The sequence below is a fragment of the Heterodontus francisci genome, chromosome 8, assembly GCF_036365525.1.
Source record: "Heterodontus francisci isolate sHetFra1 chromosome 8, sHetFra1.hap1, whole genome shotgun sequence".
NCBI lineage: Eukaryota > Metazoa > Chordata > Chondrichthyes > Heterodontiformes > Heterodontidae > Heterodontus > Heterodontus francisci.
The window spans coordinates 95,735,302-95,755,390 of record NC_090378.1 but is presented as its reverse complement, the minus strand read 5'-3'; the positions used below and the strand labels follow the sequence as shown (position 1 = coordinate 95,755,390).

Here is a 20,089-nt window from a genome sequence, read left to right as displayed (position 1 = left end):
TCACAGTCAAGCTGCCTGGTTTAAATTTTAAACAAAGCTTGGCAGTTAACTGTCAGTCACCATAAACTGGTGCATGCTCCATGGCAATGCCTCTACCAATCAGAGTTCACTTGCCAACCAATCCGCACTCTCTTCTCATGCAGTATAAGTGGTTGTTTTCCCTTACATTGGTTATTCTTGCGCATTGTCCTGATGAGTGCAAGATGAAAAGCTTCGACAACATATCTCTATTTTCAGCAATACTCAAGTTCTGTACTGCTAAACAACTATTAGGATGTAAATGTGTTGGAGGCGGTTCAGAGGAGGTTTGCTAGATTGATACCTGCAATGAGTAGGTTGTTTTATGGCGAAATGTTGGACAGACTGGACCTATTTTCACTGAGGTTTAGAAGAATGAGGGGGGACTTGATGAAGTATATAAGATCTTGAACGATCTTGACAAGATGGATGTGGAAAGGATGTTTCCTCTTATGGGTGAGTCCAGAACTAGGGGGCACTGTTTTAAAATTAGGGGTCGCCCTTTTAGGGCAGAGATGAGGAGATTTTTTTCTCAGAGGGTTGTGCCACTTTGGAACTCTCTGCCTCAGAAGGTGGTGGAGGCGAGGTCATGGAATTTTTTTTAAGGTGGAGGTAAATAGATTCTTATTAGGCAAGGGAATCAAAGGTTATCGAGGGGAGATGAGAGTGTGGAATTTGAGACACAAACAGATCAGCCATGATCTTAGTGAATGGTGAAGCATGCTCGAGGGGCTGAATGGCCTACTTCTGCTCCTAATTCGTATGTTCATAAGTCTTTTCTGTACTTTCTCCAGTATTTCAATACCCCTTTTGTACCATGGAGACCAGAACTCTGCTTAGCGCTCTCAAGTGTGGTCTAACCATGGTATGCATTTAACAATACTTCCCTGCTTTGGTGTTCTGTTCCTCTGGAAATAAACCCCAATACTTTGCTGGCACTCTTCATGGTCTTTTCAACTTATTTTGCTACTTTCAATGATATATACATCTGCACTCCCAGATTTCTTTGCTTCTCTATTGATGTTCTCTGTAAGCTGCATGCTTGCGTGGCCATGCAGCAACCTGAAAGTTACTGCACAGACTGCTCACAAGCTGTTCCCTTTAAGATACCGCACGTATGCAGCCACACAAAAAAAATTTAAAGGTATTATGCATTTAAATGAACAGATTGCAAGCAACAAAAAAAGGGATATTGTCCTCTACCCAATTTAGTGTCTTATCATCCAATGAATAAGTGGCCGCTTTATTCCTCCTAAAATTTAGATCTCCTTGCAGGAACACACCCCAAGTTTCACCTTGCACCTAATTCAGTTCTACATCCTGCACTAGGTCCTGCTTGCCTGTCACTTCTAACCTCCCCGGCTTCTGTTGGTTCCCGTACCCAAATGTGTTAAATTCTAAATCATCATCATCCTCATTTACACATTACTCTGTGACTATACCCCACCTTCCCACACAGTGGAATGCCTTCTACAGTAAAGGAACTAAATAATTGCAAGTTATTGGTAGTGATTGTAGTGAAATACTACACAGTTTTATAGCTTGTTCTGTAAAGTGATAGTTTCTTCCCTTTATTTCTGTGTAATCCTGTTGTGAACAGAAATATCCATGAGGATGAGCCTTGTGGGTTCAAATGCATTGTTACCCTAAATTTCCCATTTGTAATTTGGTGTTGTAGCACATGAACATGTACTTCTGGTAAACAGTGGAAATTAATTTTTACTTGAAGTGACATTATTACTGAGCAAATACACAATGTCTTTTACCTGTAGCGTGCTGGCAAATCGATTGAAATTGCAGTCTTACTGTGTTAGCTATTTTGAAAGTCTTCAATTCACACACTGCACAGAAGCAAATATGAATAGTACAATGATATTCGGCTACTTAGATATCCAGAATAGTTTTATTACTGTCTAACCAGCTCTATACATAACTTTTTTTAGACTCAATTTAACAGTAAACACTTGTCTGACCTATTTTTTCCCATTCCCTCTCCTGCCCATCCCCCCAGCCGCTTTATTTTAATTTTAACTTTATTTCTGTTTGATCCCATCTGTGTGTTTTATTTCTTTTTTCTCCTTCCTTTTGTCCAGTGCCCCTGGGTTACGATATCCATTTTGCAGGTGGCAGTTGTCAGATTGTTGTGTGTTTAGGTGGGATGTTGACTAGCTTTTGACCCAAAAGGTACAGACTCTGGTTTCTTAAGATAAAGAGTTTATTAAGTACAGCAAGAATATACAAGCAATACTTGACCAACAGCAGTAGTTATACAGCAGAGTATAGGATGACCTCGGCCCTTCCTTTCCGAGCTGCTGTGGCGCAGTCTTCTTTCTTAAGGTGTTCTGTTGACTGTAGGTTGGTTTCTTCTTGAATTAGTGCGCCCCAAGTTGTCCCAGCACCTGCCATTTCTGGTTCCCTCTGAGGGTTTCTTCCTTCCATATTAGGTTACAGTCCACTTTAACCCCTTTTGATTGGTCAGCTTAGACCTCACCTTCTATACATTGTCTCTTCTTGATTAGTTTATAATAGTCAGATTACAGCAAATATGACCCCTCTGTATATTATCTGTGCTGACATCTTGATGGCCCAAGTCATTGTCACACAGTGGGGAATGTTTGCTGTCCCCATCAACATTCCTGTCTTGAATCTTTGGCCTCCTTGTCTGGAGAGACAATGGGTATGCACCTGGAGGTGGTCAGTGGATTGTGAAGCAGCGCCTGGAGGCCAATTCTAGAGTGTCAGACTCTTCCACAGGTGCTACAGATAAAATTGGTTGTCGGGGCTGTTACACAGTTGGCTCTCCCCTTGCGCTTCTGTGTTTTTTAGTGCCAACTGCTAAGTCTCTTTGACTCGCCACACTTTAGCCCCGTCTTTATGGCTGCCCGCCAGCTCTGGCGATCGCTGGCAACTGACTCCCATGACTTGTGATCAATGTCACAGGACTTAATGTCGCGTTTGCAGACATCTTTAAAGCAGAGACATGGACGGCCGGTAGGTCTGATATCAGTGACGAGCTCGCTGTACAATGTGTCCTTGGGGATCCTGCCATCTTCCATGCGGCTCACATGGCCAAGCCATCTCAAGTGTCGCTGACTCAGTAGGGTGTATATGCTGGGGATGTTGGCCGCCTCGAGGACTTCTGTGTTGGAGATACGGTCCTGCCACCTGATGCCAAGGATTCTCTGGAGGCAGCGAAGATGAAATGAATTGAGACGTCGCTCTTGGCTGACATACGTTGTCCAGGCCTCGCTGCCATAGAGCAAGGTACTGAAGACACAGGCTTGATGCACTCGGACTTTTGTGATCTGTGTCAGTGTGCCATTTTCCCACGCTCTCTTGGCCAGTCTGGACATAGCAGTGGAAGCCTTTCCCATGCGCTTGTTGATTTCTGCTTCGAGAGACAGGTTACTGGTGATAGTTGAGCCTAGGTAGGTGAATTCTTGAACCACTTCCAGAGCGTGGTTGCCGATATTGACGGATGGAGCATTTCTGACGTCCTGTCCCATGATGTTCGTTTTCTTGAGGCTGATGGTTAGGCCAAATTCGTTGCAGGCAGCCGCAATCCTGTCGATGAGTCTCTGCAGACACTCTTCAGTGTAAGATGTTAATGCGGCATCGTCAGCAAAGAGGAGTTCCCTGATGAGGACTTTCCGTACTTTGGTCTTCGCTCTAAGACGGGCAAGGTTGAACAACCTGCCCCCTGATCTTGTGTGGAGGAAAATTCCTTCTTCTGAAGACTTGAACGCATGTGAGAGCAGCAGGGAGAAGAAGATCTCAAACAGTGTAGGTGCGAGAACACAGCCCTGTTTCACGCTACTCAGGATAGGAAAGGGGTCTGATGAGGCGCCGCTATGCTGAATTGTGCCTTTCGTATTGTCATGGAATGAGGTGATGATACTCAGTAGCTTTGGTGGACATCCGATCTTTTCTAGTAGTCTGAAGAGACCACGTCTGCTGACGAGGTCGAAGGCTTTGGTGAGATCAATGAAAGCAACGTAGAGCGGCATTTGCTGCTCACGGCATTTCTCCTGTAGCTGGCGAAGGGAGAACAGCATGTCAATAGTGGATCTCTGTGCTCGAAAGCCACACTGTGCCTCAGGGCACATTCCAGTCTTGAATGGTCTCTGAATATCTTTATTTGCATTACCATCTCATGGGGCTTACAAGTCTGTCCCTTATTGTGACTGACCCTGTCTTAATTGAAATGCAGAAAGGGCAGTTATTAAGACATCCAGTCTCATAGCAAAGCTATTTCTGCTATTGTTGTGACAGTAAACACTGTCTCCCACCATCTCCCCACTACAGTATACAAATATACATTTCACATTTAACAACATGATTCTAAACACAAAGTCCATAACTTAGTTCTATTCTAATACATTGATACATATAGAAAGTATAACTATTCCCGAGCATAACTGCAACATCACTTAAAATTATTCTACTTTTTTAAAAAAAAACATAGCATCTCATGTGAGTTTGTATTAGACTGTAACTTACATAGATTCATCCAACAATTGAAACATGGCAGAGGTTAACCCTTTAGTTCTTACGCAATCAAATCAAACAAATAGGCCTGCAGTTAGCTGAAAACCAAGTCCAAAGGTGGTCAAGCTTTTTTTCTTCCAGTTAATAGAGGTCTAAAACTCAAGAATTATTTTGTGGTATCTGTGAAATGACCACCTGAGTCTTTAACTAGTTTTTCTAGCTTCCAAGGGGTGAGGTATCCTTAGCTAATGAAAACATATTAATTCCGTCATATGGGACACTATTTGAACCTTTTTTTTAACTGGACATTGCACATACCTTGTTTAAAAAGACTACAGAGCTGAACAGCTGAAAACATGATTGCACATTTGCATTCCGAGAGACCGTTGAATAGAGAGACAATGGGCGTACTCCCTGATTCAATTAGCGAGATGGGTTTTGTCAATAGTGATGATCAAAAGACATTGGGAGCCATTGACTTTGTAAGAGACAACTCCACCCCCACCGAGTGACTGGAAGACTCTGAAGTCCAGCAACCCTCCAAGAATCTGCTGTTTCAAACAAAGAGATGGTCACATGACTTACCTGTTGGCTAGACTGGGCGCTTTTTTGAATTGTGCCACACAGAAAAGGATCAGACTGCAACTGAACTCCAAGAAGAAAGCATCTCTCTCTCTCTCCAGCAGAGTCGCAGGAAAACCACGGTGGCAGTTTCTATGCTTCAAGACTACAGACAAAGCATATCTTCGGCCTTCTGGTACCAGAGAAGCAAATCTGGAATTGTGCACCAGGCCCCAGCGAGAACTCCAAGAACCTAACTTCAGTTGAGGACGTTGTATCAAGGACATGACCATCCAGTAACCGAATTCTGTTTATTACCAACTCTGCTTCAACCCTGCGCCCCCCCCAATTCTTCCTGCCCCTCTGTATCTATTTATGTGTGTGTTTCTCTCGTGCGCATGCAAGCGTGGTTGCATCACGTATTTTAGTAGTTTTAACCGAGTTAGAGTGATAAGGCTAAGAAACTTACATCTTTCTTGTTTAAACATTAGCAAACCTGTCTGGTTGGTTCATTTGCAATTACAATTAGGGAGCAGTGAACAAAGACTCACTGAGGTGGTAAGCTAAAATCACTGTGTTTTAAGAGATAAACCCTGTTATGGCCAAACCAGGAAAGGGGCAAGAGGGGAGCCTGAGACCCCTTCCTCACCCGGTCGTAACACTACTATGGCCTAATCATGCCTGGCAAGATATATGACATGGAGTTTCAAATAGTTTGTCGCAGATCGACACCTTTGTTCACTGTAAAATTGGATTTTGAAATATGAATGAATGGGAAATATTTTTGTCCTATTTGTCATCGTTGTACACCACCATCTGGATTGCAGAGATTTGTGAAATGTGTAGAACTATTCCCCTGTGGCCTTTTACTGGTAGATAGCTGACCCTTTCTTCACCTTTGGAGAGATGCCTTTGATAATTTATTTGCTGCATTCTGGCACCGGGATCAGTAAATCATGAAGAACACAAGCATTTATTTAACAATCTTTAAACAAGCTGTCTAAAACTTCAAAATGGTTACTCCTTTTTGACATTTGTATTTGCTCCTAAAATATTTCTAATTTATCCCATCTCCTTGTTTCTGTTCTTTCATTTATCTTAAGATAGTGGTATAATTTTCTGAAAGCTTGTGTTGAAGTGTTTTGAAACATTAGTAATTTGGGAGTTTTGTATAGTAATACAGCCACATAAAGGGTTGAACTGAATGAATGTCTAAATAATTTAAAAATGTGTCTTGGGAGGAAGAAAAGCCCCTAAAGATCCATGCAAAAATATTTCTAATTTGCATAGATTGTTCAGTTTTAATTTACTTGGATTTAAAGGAGGAGGTAGCTTTATAATTTATTATTAGCGATGGGCCACCTGCATGCATTTTTAATTTTATTTAAATGTAAACTTTAAAAAAAAAATCTATAGATCTCTTCCATTATTATACATGCCATAATGTAGATGTGTGATGAAGGAATCCCTTGATTCAGTATTGCTCTATTCCAGTACGTGCAACATCTAACAGACAAAATAGGGTTGCGCAGACAAGCTTTATAAATTCAGGTACATTTTTTTTTCATTTAATTGTTTTAAGATTAAAATTTGAGGGTCCTGCACTTACACTGCCAGTATTTCACTCCAGGAACTTGAGCACAAAATCTCGGCTGACACTCCAGTGCAGCACTGTCAGATGTCCCATCTTTTGGATAAGATGTTAAACTGAAGCCCCATAAGCCCTCGCAGGTTGACATAATAGATCCCACAGCCCTATTTCAAAGAAGAGCAGTGGAGTTCTCCCCGGTGTCCTGGCCAACATTTGTCCCTCAATCAACATCAATAAACAAACAGATTATGCGGCTGTTATCGCATTCCTGTTGTGGAAGCTTGCAGTATGCAAATTGATGCTATATCTTCTACATTATTACAGTAACTACACTTCAAAAGTACTTTGATAGATCTAAAGTACATTGGGACTTCCTGAGGTTATGAAAGATGCTATTTAGATGCAAGTTCTTTTCTTCCACTGGCAAGGGCAGTATAACAGGGGTTCAAGAAAGATGCAGGAGCTCAGTAAATAACAGACACCTGCTTATGTTGCTATTTTTGTTAGAAAAGCACTTCTATTAGTTTAGAGGCATCTGTTCAAAAACTAGCCACAGTAATGCTTCCATTCCCAGTTTGACCTGAGTGGGTTATCTATATAAAACAAAGTGTTTCCTAAACTTCAAGTCTAAACATTACATGCACGCAAGTGAAAATCTGATGTTCAAAAGATGCAACAATGGAAAGTGAACTTAAGACCATAGCTCAACACACATTTCCTAAACACATAAGCAAATGCATCTGTGTTTACAGATATCACTGTTTAACAAAGGTTCAGGAAAGATTGCATTGCACTACTTTTTTTGACCTTGTTAAATGTTTCCTTTCAGATGAAGATCATCGTATCTGTGGTCGTTGTAATTGTCTTGTTAGTCATCATCAGTAAGTATGTTTGCCATCTGAAAGTGAATGCAGCCTCGTAAGTTCTGTAGTGGTTATTGTGCTCCAGTTGGAATTCCACCTCAGCCTTACTATTCTGATGTGTATCTGTCAAGGGAGACCATTATTATTTATTTCCCAGTATTCTGGTAAAAAAAGAAATAAACTATTTTCATTGCAGTGTGTGTCACATGTTACTATGACTATCTTTATTGGATGTTTCTCTTCACTGCATTACAGTTGGTGTCTAATATATCTAATATATTTTAAAAGCGCTGTTATTAGGAATAAGAAACATCTAACAATGACTTAAGTCTACAATCCATGGTTGGAATTTAACCCCCCCCCCCCCCTTCCCCCCGTAGGAGTGGGCTGGAGGTGGTGGGGGGCGTAAAATTGAGTGAGAGCTGGGGGATGCTGTTCCCGTCGTCGCCTTCCCACCTCACTGTAATTTTACAAGCGCAGCAGAGGTGACGAACGGCCTGCATGCCCCAGGCCAACTAAGATCCTTAAGTAGCCAATTAGTTGCTACTTAAGGGCCTCCTCCCATCCTCGCTGATATATTACCAGCAGGGGGTGGGTGGTTGGTTCAGGAGCTCAGAAGGCCGCCCAGTAAAACTTGACGGCTTCCTTGCGGACTGTGGGACGGCCTTCCTGATCGGGCACTCTGTGCCCCCCGCGGCACAAGCCGACCCCACTGGAGCACCTCCCCTCCCACTTTTGAGCGACCCCCACCAACCCCCAGTGAGGCCCCACACTCTCACCTGCATTCCAGGACCTCGTCCATGTTGCCAGTCTTGGCCGGGTGCAGCCCCAGCAGTGGCCACCGCTCCCAGTGGCACTGCAGGGACTGAAGAGCTGCCAGCCTGCTGTTTGGTCGACAGCTGTTGGAGGCGGGATCTCCTGCCTCAGTGGCAGAATTCCCACCCAAGGCCAATTAAGGGCCTGGGCCATGTAAAATCACGCCGTCACTTCCAGGCCCAGTGGAGGCGGGCTCACCACCGACTTTTTGTGCTGGTGGGCAGGGCCTCAGGCCCAACGTGAAATTCCGGCCCATATATCCAGTGACCATGGAGAAGGTCAAAGTACTTTTTTTGAGAAAAAGTTAAATAGGCAAGATAAAATTAATCCTGTGGACAACTATTATAGTTTTGAATTGTTTTTCAGGGAACATAGGAAGCAATATTAGAATACAGAATGGATTCTTTTAATTTCTATTTTTCTCACTGTTTTGTTAACATTGTAAGAAGTCACTGTCCATATTTACTGGTGGTTAAGATTTTGCATTAGGGAATGTGACAGTTGTCAGCAAGTTTCTCTTGCTGGTGTTAATATCCATGTGGTATAATGCATGCTTTTCCAGACAACAAATGAGAACATTTTTGTAACAAATGATTTTCCATGTCCTTGCAGTACCTGTAATTTTGAAGAATCGCTCGTGATGACAAGACATGCACAGCATCAACGCAGGAAAGTTACTGCCTCAATCTCTATAAACTACTTGAGATATGTGCATAATATCTCAGATATTGTAAAGAGGAAGTATGTTTCTGTCTGTCTTTCAGAGAAGAAAACTGTATTTATGGGCACTCACTGCAATGAGTACCCTTCTGGAATAGGGACCAATACATAATTTAACAGATTATCTTCCTGTCGATAGCAATTTCCTTTTAAGTGTATTGTGTAATTTCATGAAAGGTATTTTGCCTTCACTGATGATTTTATTACTGTGAAACCTGGTATCTAAATGCGCTGTCAACAATTTTTTCCTCCAATTTTCTCTCAAAGACATTAGGTCACATTAGGAGTATGGTTCCACAGATGCAGACCCCACTCAGGGTAACTTGCTTAAGTGGGAACTCTTCATGTGTGAGTCAAATCACTGATTATTGTCACACTATTGGACAGCGGAGGGCATCATCGTAAAGTCTAATTCGGTCCCCTGTCTCAGCTGAGCACATATATGATTCTTCCAGCAGGGTCACTGGACAGGGAGCAGAAGTGGGAATCCAGGCTACTTTTCTCCCCCTCCATATTCCAAAGGGTACTGAAGCTAAATGTTGTAACTAAACTTCCATCCTGGCCAAGATTCACTAGCTTTGTATAATCCTGGATTGAACCTGGGACCTTTCTTGGTCTGTGTTGTTCAGTACTAAACCAGGTGGTACAATAATCCACTAAGCAGTTAAAGTATATACCGAAGTAAAGGAGGTTTGAGCGGATTCTCAACTGAAACAAGTCTCGATAGTTTTTCAAACAACGTCCCCTATTTTTGAGCAGAATCTCTTCAGTCATACAGTATATCTATTAAGAGATTATATGGACTAGTTTATAATAAATTATATACAACCATTTTCTGACTGTGCCAAACTGTTGTGTTTTACTTTGAGTGCTGTTTTATCCTGTATATTATTTTAAAACCCTTCTTTATGCTCCAGAATTTTGGAGTTCACTTTTTTTTGTAAATGAAGCTTTTAAAATAAAAAAAAAACATAATGTCAGACAGGTCAGCCAAATTGTCACTTGCACACAGTGTTTGGTGACTGGATTCACTTGTACCCAAGTTTGGTGGGGCATGTTTTTTTTGCTTTTGACAACAGGAGTGAAATTATCTCTAACAAGCGTTTTCACACAGTCCGTGCCATTAATCAGCTGCAACATGACTACATCTGTGTAAAGTTTAAGATCTTAAAACATAACATTTTAAAAGTGCTGTGACAATTTGCTGTGCTGCCTTTAAATTTTTAATGCTAGAAAAGAGCTGACTCAATTTTGGCATTAACATTTAACTGGCAGGGGTTGGTGAACTAACCAATTGAATGCACCTAAGGGGAGCTCTGCTGTCCCCTGGCTCAAGAGGGTATAGCTGGATAGCATAATCATGGTTAAGAAATACTCCAGAGAGAGTGCTGCTGGGTGCACTGTAATGGGATGTAAAATGGAGTAGCACAGCCAATTTAACATGCTCATTTAAAGTCATAATATGCTTAAATTCTTCTTTGATTAGATCATTATTTCTTTGCTTAGCTGCCACCTTTTAAAAGTGTCAACGTAGCAATTTGAAGTTCTTGCAAAGCTTCTTAAGTTAGGCCTGGAAAAGAAAACTATGTCAGTGTTGCATCTCTTGCAGGTCTGTCACACATCCACATGTCAGATGCAAAATAATTTTTTTTTAAATGCGAAAGCCAGTCATTGAGCTGGAGCCTGAAATTTACTTCACTTTGCAACTGTATATAAATTGATCTCAGCGATTTACAATGGTGCATTATTTAGATTTCACTGTTAAAAGCAATGGCCTTAAAGTTGCAGGCAGAGTAGCAAGTAGATAACATAACCATTACTCCAGACCTGCCATAGATGACCAGTGACATAAGATCTGCCTGTATCAAATGTTTTTGATTTCAAAAAACATTTTTTAAGTAATTCAGACTTAATGTTAATGGAGTATTCTTCATTTGATTACAGTACCTGTTGGCCAGACTTTTATTACAGATGCATTCGCAGCCTAGACTATTCTTTGCTGCCTTAATTTCCAAGTTGAAGCAATTACCTTGAGGCATTGCAGGGTTTTCAAATGAGAGTCAAAAGGCACATAAAAGCTTGTGAGAACAGAGAGGAGTTTTACACATTTGTAACTAAGAAAATCAAGTACTCTGGAAAATATCCAAGTAAAATACAAGATTGTGAAACGTAGACATTCCCTAGAATGCTTGCAAATGTAATATGTGAATGAGAGGTGGGTTTGTGTGGTAAAGTTGCATTCATCTTCCAAAAAGAATACAGTTTAGCACAGTGTGAGAAAATGGTTCTATTGTTTGTGTTTCAAGTGCACCTTTTACAATTTTGCCTATTAGGAATGTTGAGCAAAAGATGATAGTCTCTAATTTCATTGAGAAGGAAATTAGAGCTGCAGTTATTTAAATTTAATACAATTTAAGATGAGATTTTCATATTGCTATTGTTTACTATTTTATAACATAGCACTGTGTAATGAGTATAAAATGGGATCCAGACATGGTGATTGATCTGGCAAACAATCACTAAATTCCCCTGAGCAGTACAGCTGAAGGCAGGTCTCCTGCGATCCTCCATGACCCCATTCATTTTGCATTGAAGACCAAGCTGGGTCTTATTATTGGAGCACTCAGGAGTTGTGGAAGAAATGTTATTTTCTTTAAAAAAAAATTCTATTTTTATTTTGTACATTGTAATTGATTAGAAGCATTATAGTCTTAATCAGTGAGCATGGTGACACTTTGGCAATGCAGGTGAGACAAATGCATGTCAATTTCAAGCAAGAGGAAGCAGCACTTCCCACATAGTGTTATTTCAAGTCTGCACTTTGAACACTCCTTGCGAGGCAAGAGACTCCTGATCTACAGCGATGGTTGCTGATGGCAGTGTGGCAGTATTGACGAGTCTCTTCACTAGCCCAGTTTTAATCCTTTTCCAGTTCACTCTTGAGAGATGTGCCTGATTTTTTGTTGCCAGTTTGCATGAGGATCCACAGAGGAATTGGCCGGTTCAGCTTTACCATCTTGTGATAACTGAATCCCGACTGTGAATGAATGGGTAGCCCCGAAAAGTGGTCAGTACAACCAACTTAGACTGATCACAAGCACCGGAAAATTATAGCGCTCAAAGTACTTGGAGGTTTGCCTTTAACAACATCCACATTGACTGTAATAATAAGAGTAGGCATCAGGAATGATCAGATGTCCCTCAACAAAGTGAGTAGGAGCATCCAGATAAGTGAAAATACTAACTGTATAATGTCATTCTCTTAAGTGTGGAACTGGTTTTCCAAAAATGTTTTATTTGTCTGGGATACGCACTTGATCCTTAACACCAGTGACGCATACTGGGATACAAATGGCCTACAATATGGTTTAAAACAGACTTGAGTACTGAGCATGAGCTATGCACTAATTATACTAATGACAAATAATGAGCTGATACACTGGCCTCTAAAATAATTAATGTGTATATTCTAATTTTTGTAAAAGGGAGACTAAGGGTTATTGATCTGCAAAAATGTTCAAAACAATAGATTTTTTCTTGAAAAGGGCATTGCCCTTTTGTAATTTTACACACGCATTGGGTACACATTGAAAATGCATTTCTACTTTATGCTGTATAGTTAGCAGAAATTTATTATTTGAACTGTGTATAAAGCTTTTGTTGAGGCTAAAGTTTACTAAAAGAGGAGAAACAGCATTCTTAAGCAATTTTCTCCTAGCTGTTAGTTCCTCTGTCATCACTTTATCAACAGTTTTCAAAAAGTTGTGTAGGCACATATTATAAAAACTTTAGTGTTTATACCGTTTTTCTGTTTTTCCCCACAGTCATAGTTTGATGGTCTGCAGATCTGGTTTGTTCAAGTCCTGTTGAGCTCAACTATTGACCTAGAGAAAACTCAAACTGAAATGGGTTTCATTCGTAATCATAATCAAGGGTAACTCCTTTCTCACAGTGCAGTTTAATTTATACCCTTTGGAATTCAATACTGAACCCAATTAAAATTATCCAGGAATTCTAAACATGGCTACTTTTCTTCCCCTTTGTACAGTATCTGAATCTTCAGTTTGTTTGCAATATGCCTGCAACATGTCTACAACTGTATGTTTTGTTTGTATCTCGTTCTCCTTCCCGCCCCACTCTCCCTGCACCCCCAGCACTATGGACCTGATAGGTGCCATACTCGCAAAACTTTGCCAGTGCCATTTTGTACATGACTATTGCAAGACAGTCTGAGCTGGCTTGGGTCATTTTTGTACAATGTCTTTCCTTCTTCCATCTGTGGTAGTGCCTTGCATATTGCTCATCTCCTTTGCTGCCTGTTCACCTGTGATTGGCAACTGACTGGGTCACAGTGACCACCGATCGGCTTATAAAATCTATAGTGCAGGCTTATACCTGTGCAATGTATTGGAGGGCCACACTTCTCATAAGTCATTACTCCTGACAATTGTCAGGGTACAAGAGTTTGTTTACTATCTTTCACTGATAATTATTTTCATAGGACTGGTGTGGTGACAAGTGTGAGGAAACCAAGATCTTTTTAAGACGCATTGTAAAAAGACATGAATATTTAGGGAGCTTGACTTGCTGAATTTTGTTTTGTGTTGTAACTGTGTTTCAGTGCAATTGTATTTTTAGTCACAGTGTTTGCATTGTGCAGACCATCTTTCACTTATTATGTATAATATGTCTGGGTGAATACAAGGACAATTTGACAGCATGCCCTGAACCATGAGGGAAACTACTGAGTATTGACCTAATTTCCAGGTAAAATATTAAATTCTTTTATTGTCTGATTTTTTTTTTTGTTGCAATATAACATGATTGGAATGTTTTGATTCCTTTGAAAGTTGTACTGAGAACTGTGAAAATAAAAAGTTGTGCACTATCACTAAACCCTATTATTTCTTAAAAAGAAAGCACTTACATTCTGAAAGAGTAAGAAAATATATATCCCAGGTTTAATATCTGTGAAATAGCTTCTCCTTTAGTTTCAAGATAAAATTCCAGTAAATTAGTGAAATAAAATCACTTATCTTATTGTCATTCAAGAACCAACATTACCCATCAAGTTGTTCTGGTCCTCAGATAAATGGATAACAATTACATTGTTTCTTCTCTTCCAGGCTTAATTTTTTTTAAGTTACAGAATGAAAAAAGCTTAAGACCCTAAAGCTGTGTGCAATTTGCACTATCATGTACTTTTGTCCAATTTATTTAATCCAGAGACAGTTAAATACAGTTCCAAGAAGTTAAAGCACCAAAAGGTTTCTGCTTAATCCTTTGCCATTATTGAGAAATGACTTCAAATTGTCATTCCTACTTTACAATTTATATTATTCCAATCTGAACAGTCCTATTTCCAAAATGACATTTCCTGCTCCCACCAACACCAGAGCTCTTATGGTCCATAAGTGTTTTGATTATCAATAATCAATCTGAACTCATTTCCTTCAGTACTATGGTTAACCACCATTCGTCTAGCATGTTTTTTAAAGAAAGGAGTTCATCAATTTATAGAGAAATTAGTGGTTTTATTTTTATTTTTTATCTTTTATGGTGTGGGGAACAACCCTTTAGCCAGTTACATAAACTTTAAAAATTTTTAAAGTCCTTTATCATTTTCTCTCTTGGCCACCTTTTCTCCAGTGAAAGCAAATTTAATTCTGTATTTCTCTCTTTATAATCTGGTTCTAATCCAGGAATTGTCCTTTATGTTCTTCTCTAGACCTTCCCCAATGTAACCGTGTCCTTTCAGAGGTGGGTTGTACACAAGATTTCAAATGTAGCTATTCCCATGTTTTAACCAAGATGCAAAGCCACTGAGATCCATTGTACTTGATCAGCTTTGCTGGCTACTTCAAATTGACTAAATTAAGTTGTTATAAAGAAAGTAATTTATGTTCCAAAGAAGTTCCCTATTAGTGTTCGATCAAGATAAGCAATGTAGTGGAACCAACCTTTTACTTTGTTTTTTGAAAAAAACACCTAACATTGCCGTGATATTGATTCAGATTTGGATCTGCAGTGTGACCCACTTCAGTCTACAATAACCTGATACTAATCTGAGTAGCAGCGATCATAATCTGAATTTATAATATCATTTAGGATTAGTATTTTGAACCAAGAAAATGTGGTGAGAATCTCTTAGCAGATAGGGTTGCCAACTCTGCTTGTACTTACTCCTGGAGGTTTTAATCACATGACCACCCCTCCTCAAACCACGTCACTCAGTCAAACTGGATTTTTCCCATCTCCAATATTTGTTTGTAACTAATAATCAAAAGTGTTGAAAGAAGATTAAAATGCAACTCTGATTCTTCTCATGGGTTGTTAGCAGTAGTGTCCGGGTGATTAATCTTTAATTCCTGAAAATTTCCAGACTCATCCTGGAGGTTTAGCAACCCTATTGGCAGAGAATTTAATATTTTTGAAGAAATTATCCTTATTGATAACCAGATTAAGTGTATTAATATATTAGAATGTAAAACAGTTAATTCCCAATAAACGTGAGAATTAGATAAAATGGGAACTATCCATTGTCTAAGAAAGCAGAGGAAATAATACATCCCTGCAGATTTGTTTGTAATTAGTGTGAAACAAGATTCTACACGATAATTATTGTGCCAAAGCCCTAATGTGTCTAGATCACACTGTTTTAACATCAAAGTATCTTGAACCAGCTTGTTTCTGAAAAACAGAATCTATAATTTAAATGCTTAGTTTTTGTTTGTCCAGACTGTTTTATTTGGTCAGTTTAAGGGGTGTGTCTGTTGGTGAGTTTGTTTGGTGGGTGGTGCCCGGTGCACATGGAAGCATGTGGGGTGCGTGAAGGACTGGAGCCTGTGATGCACGTGCGGCTGCCAGTGGTTGGTGGTGGCGGCAGTGGGGTGGGTGGGTTGGTGGAGAGCAAAAACAGCGGAAGGTAAGGGGAGCTCAACAACAAACTTACCCTGGCTGGAGAGACTTTTCGTGAGGGATGGCTTGGGATTGATAGAAAGGCTGGCATGGGAGAGGTGGAAGAAATGGGATGGGGATGGCATGAAAGGGAAGGCATGAGAAGGATGGAATGGCACAGGATGACATGGGAGGGAGGGGTGGATGAGATGATGCAATTGGTTAAGTGTGGCGAAATGGCGTGCCAGTTATTTGATACAACTTCTTATTTGAAAGGTTTTCTTTGCGCTAAAATTGAAGATCCACTCGATTTGAATGTAAGTGTTTTAGAAAAGCTATCAGGTGAGTTAATAGAATACATCAGCATTGATTTTATAGATGAAGATGATAACAGTCTATACCCTCCAGTCTAACTCCAATGGACGTGCGACCAAACGATCCTAGACTGAAGCAAACGAGCAGTTATAATGTTGCTATGAAACTTGAATCCTAAACAAGGACTTTGTCATGGAACAAGATTGGTAGTTAGGAAGCTGTCTTCTTTGATGATAGATACAGAAATGGAGTGTTTATTTCTTGAAAAATATTGAGCCCATCAGATGTAAACTTGCCTTTTCAACTCGGGAGAAAACATTTCCCACTTAGACTTTCATATTCTATGACTATAAACAAGTCTCAAAAACAGACTCTTGACAAAATTAATATTTATAATCCTAGGCCTGTTTTTACACATTGGCAACTTTAGCAGCTTTTTTCCAGAGTGAGATATTTTGATCCTGTTGAAGCCTTTGGTTAAAAAAAACTAGGAATCCTGCATTCCTGTTCCAATAAAGATGCTAATTTGACTGTAAATGTTTTGCGGGTCTCTGCTAGTAAATCTATAATCACATTTCTTAAAAAGAATTAAGAGAAAACTGAACTTGGCATTGCAGATTTTTTCACAAATAAATTGGTCTACTACTTATCTGGGTGTGGAAGGAACTAAACACAATGGAGACAAGCACATAATTTTGTGTAAGGGTGCTGTTTGTAAAGGGACAGACACTATCTGTTACCTTTCTGTACTAGCTTGGCCATTTATTGATCTTGCCTAATCCTCCAGTGTCGCCCAGGGATTTATCCAAAGCTCCTTCCTGTTTCTCATTTACATGCTGTCCCTTGGCAATATCATCCTAAAACATAGTTTCATTTTCCACATGTACGCTGCCAGCACCCAGCTTTACCTCACCATCACCTCTCTCAACTCCTGCATTGTCTCTAAATGGTTAGACTGCTTGTCTGACATCCAGTACTGGGTGTGAGCAGAAATTTCCTCCAACTAAATGTTGGGAATGAGAAAACTGAAGCGATTATCTTCAGTGCCTGCTGCAAACTTCAATCCCTAGCCACTGACTCCATCCCTCTCCCTGGTAACTGTCTGAGGCTGAGCCAAACTCTTTGCACCCTTGGTGTCATATTTGACCCCAAGATAAGCTTCCAATCAGATATCCGTGCCATCGCTAAGAACACCTATTTCTACCACTGTAACGTCACCCAACTCCACTCTCAGAACTCCACTCTGTCTCAGCTCCTCTGCTGCTGAAACTCTAATCAACACCTTTGTTAATCTCTAGTCTTGACTATTCCAATGCTGTCCTGTCAGGTCTACCTCATCCTACCCAGGAGGTCATCCAAAATTCTGATGCCCACGTCCTAACTTGTACCAAATTCGGTTCACCCAACACTCCTGTGCTCGCTGACCTACATTGACTCCCAGTTAATTGATAAAATTCTCATCCTTGTTTTCAAATCCCTCCATGGCCTTGTCCCTTCCTATCTCTGTAACCTCCTCCTTCGTTATGAAGTGATTTGTGACATCCTGAGGTCATAAAATGTGCAAGTTCTTTTAATAAATATATCTTGCTTCTTGGCACTCTTATTCTTACTGTGATAGGTTTTTTCTTATATTTTTCCTTCAAATAGGCCATTGCTAACTTGTTCACTCTGTTTATCAAATCTATCCCTATGTTTATAGCAATATGGTCCCATTATTTTAATTATCAATATGTTGCTTCCGTTTTCACCAAGGCTCAGTCTATTTGTGCTGTTAATCAGAACAATTTTGATTAATAAATATTTTCCTCTAACTCCAATTGCAAGGACAGTCTGGAATCACAAATTTCTACATGACTGCAGTTAATGATAATTCTGCAATCAGTTCAATTTGAATGAGTTCCTCGAAATGAAATGCCTCATATCTATGTGGTGGTATTTCTGATGGCCCAGCCAAGACCTAACAATATATATCCAAATGGAGCATTCTGAAAAGGATTCAGTCATTGGTGGGGGTACAGAGAAAAGGATACACAGTTGGTTGCAGAACTTAAGAGAATGCATGTAAAGAATGATTGACTGTCCTGGGTCTTTTCTCTCTTGAAAAGAGAAGACCAATGGGTATATGATAGTGTTTAATTTTATGAAAGGTTTGGACAAATTGGATCTAAGTAAGTTTTTAAGCCACGTACAGAATTTAATAGTGAGAGCATATTTAAAATGGGGGAGACCAGCAGCAGGTCAAGAATCCAGAAGTTGCTGGAATGGGCTTTGCCGTGGCTCTTTAACTCAGCCATGGCATTAGCATTCCACTTCCAGGTTTCCTGACCAATTGGAATGGGCAGACATGAAGTCAAATGTGATGCTATCCAATGTGTAACCTTTTTTACAGTTACCTTTCCTCCAGAGTATCATTTTGCCTGCACAAAATTCTTTGACTCATAATACTGAGATAATTACCTCTAGCTCTGTCTTAAGTAATCCTTGTAATTGTTTCCTTCGTCCTGAAAGAATGTTAGTTTAATTACCCAATGAGGTTATCCTTTTGCATCTTAGGATTCAGAATGGAGATGCTCTGAAATCTACTTGGTTTCTGAATATAGCTATAAAGGCATTTTATTTGTTATTTTTGAATATGTTCACAAAGCTTCCTTGTATAACCATAGATCTAGACGAAATCTAGTGTGAGGCTGTTCCAATAGCTAGCTACCAGGCAAGGCTATATAAGTATGCCATGTAAGTGGGTTCCAGAAGAAATGAGGTTTGTTTCTGGAGACAGAACAGATTTAAGATTATGGTGAGAAGGCTTGATCTTTCGAAAAGTAACCGGCTGATCAGACCCAATGGACCTTTTATATCAGAGCTACCGTTGCTCTGCTCTAGTTCGCTGTCCACACTTTGAACTTTAATCTACAGTAATTGTCAAGTGAATTACCACATGTTTCATCGGTACATTATGTGGTGTAGTTTATGATTCCTATATCTCTGTTCTGCTTTCCTGCCCTTTCAATCATGTTATGTTGTTACTTGAGAGAGAACAAAGGCACATTTCCATCCTGATATGTTTGGAGCTGAGTTCATTTTGAATTACCTTCAATAAGATGTTGGCAGTTGTTAACATAGTGAAAGACTGCCTAATCTCTTGCCCAGTGCTGACCTAACTTGCACACTATTTCTTTCACTTACTGCAATTATCACTGCATGATTGAAATAACACATTGTTAACACAATCTTTAAAAGTATGTTTGGAATGTAATCAGCTTGTGCTGCACAACAGGTGCCTGCACTTTGATAATGCAATAGAGAGGGCTGTTAAAAATAATATACTCAGGCTATGCGACTGCTTAATTCTCTTTATATCACACATGCAGGGCCATGGAGATAGAGTGGGGGAATGGGACTGACTGGATTGCTTTACAGAGAGCTGGCATAAACTTGATGGACTGAATGGCCTCCTTCTCTGCCGTTTACAACGCTATGTGTGAAATGATTTCTGCTAATTATTTCTGACTTTAATGACATAATTTTTTTTTAGATTAGAGATACAGCACTGAAACAGGCCCTTCGGCCCACCGAGTCTGTGCCGAACATCAACCACCCATTTATACTAATCCTACACTAATCCCATATTCCTACCAAACATCCCCACCTGTCCCTATATTTCCCTACCACCTACCTATACTAGTGACTATTTATAATGGCCAATTTACCTATCAACCTGCAAGTCTTTTGGCTTGTGGGAGGAAACCGGAGCACCCGGAGGAAACCCACGCAGACACAGGGAGAACTTGCAAACTCCACACAGGCAGTACCCGGAATCGAA

At 40.0% G+C, this 20,089-nt stretch overlaps 1 protein-coding gene across 2 annotated transcripts in view; it reads left to right on the top strand.

Annotated features, from left to right (window-relative positions):
* Positions 1-13,947, top strand: part of vamp4 (vesicle-associated membrane protein 4) — a 95,547-nt gene extending 81,600 nt beyond the window's left edge. Inside the window, exons 7-9 of one of the 2 annotated variants that reach the window (XR_010975565.1) lie at positions 7,488-7,539; positions 8,950-12,266; positions 12,882-13,947. Coding sequence is in view for 1 of the 2 variants with exons in the window: in XM_068037787.1 (XP_067893888.1) it covers positions 7,488-7,539; positions 8,950-8,978 (81 nt within the window). In the remaining variant the exon portion in view is untranslated. Of the gene's footprint in view, positions 1-7,487; positions 7,540-8,949 lie in introns of both variants that reach the window. The other variant, XM_068037787.1, reaches the window with a different exon arrangement.
* Positions 13,948-20,089: the final 6,142 nt, after the last annotated feature.